The sequence below is a fragment of the Colletotrichum lupini genome, chromosome 1 (genome assembly GCF_023278565.1).
Source record: "Colletotrichum lupini chromosome 1, complete sequence".
Lineage (NCBI taxonomy): Eukaryota > Fungi > Ascomycota > Sordariomycetes > Glomerellales > Glomerellaceae > Colletotrichum > Colletotrichum lupini.
In genome coordinates this window covers 4,234,608-4,235,339 of record NC_064672.1, presented here as the reverse complement: position 1 = coordinate 4,235,339, position 732 = coordinate 4,234,608, and the positions used below count along the sequence as shown (strand labels likewise).

Sequence of the window (732 nt, the reverse complement as noted above, 5' to 3'; positions counted from 1 at the left end):
GCCAGAACACAGGGCCAGACAGAAGGAAAGGGCGATCCCCAGCCAGCGACCCAGCACGCCTGCCCGCGAGGGGTGTTCAAACGGCTGGCCCCAGGCCACAGGCCCCCCCAGGGCCCCCGCCTCATGCCGCTGTCGGGCCTCGAATGGGGTAGCGATTAGCAGTGATTGCTGCTGATAGCACCGGGGACAAGTCCCTAGCGAACCGCCTAGAGGGCCTGAGAGCCGAACTCCAACGCTCCAGCTCTCAACATGCCCTGCATTTTGCCCATCCGTTCTGGCCCCCGCGGATTACCAGCTTTTGGCAAAACTCTCTTGGTCCCTTGCAAGTATCTTTGCTGCCCGATGTGCGTGCAGAGGTACTTCTGGATCATGACTCTTCCCCTGTTACGGTGTAGGTAAGGTAGACAAGTGCCCTCTTCTCGCGACCAATGATTCCCGACACAGACTCACACCCTCACCCCCTTCCGACAAGGCGGTCAAACACCGCTCATTCATTTTCCGTCTTCTTTGCTTTTTGGCTGGTTGGCTGCCGCTCTGCCGCTGTTGGCCTGTCGATATCGCCAAATCGATGCTCCTACTAAGATGTGCGCTGTGAGACAGGCAGACATCTCCCGCCGCTTCCCCGTCGGCGGTCTGCGGGCCTCTTCCGTATCGTCGCTCGGCGTCCAGTCTTCCTCTTCAAACCCCTGCCTCTCATCACACACAATCATCGCCAATACCGCCGGTTGTCTC

The 732-nt window shown here is 59.6% G+C and overlaps 1 protein-coding gene across 1 annotated transcript; it reads left to right on the top strand.

The window, feature by feature from the left end:
• Nucleotides 1-249: 249 nt before the first annotated feature.
• CLUP02_01250 (uncharacterized protein) lies at nucleotides 250-399 on the top strand (the record flags this gene model as incomplete). The annotated part of the gene is made up of 1 exon (XM_049280292.1): nucleotides 250-399. One exon carries the CDS (start codon nucleotides 250-252, stop codon nucleotides 397-399), a length of 150 nt encoding a protein of 49 aa, XP_049136249.1.
• Nucleotides 400-732: the final 333 nt, after the last annotated feature.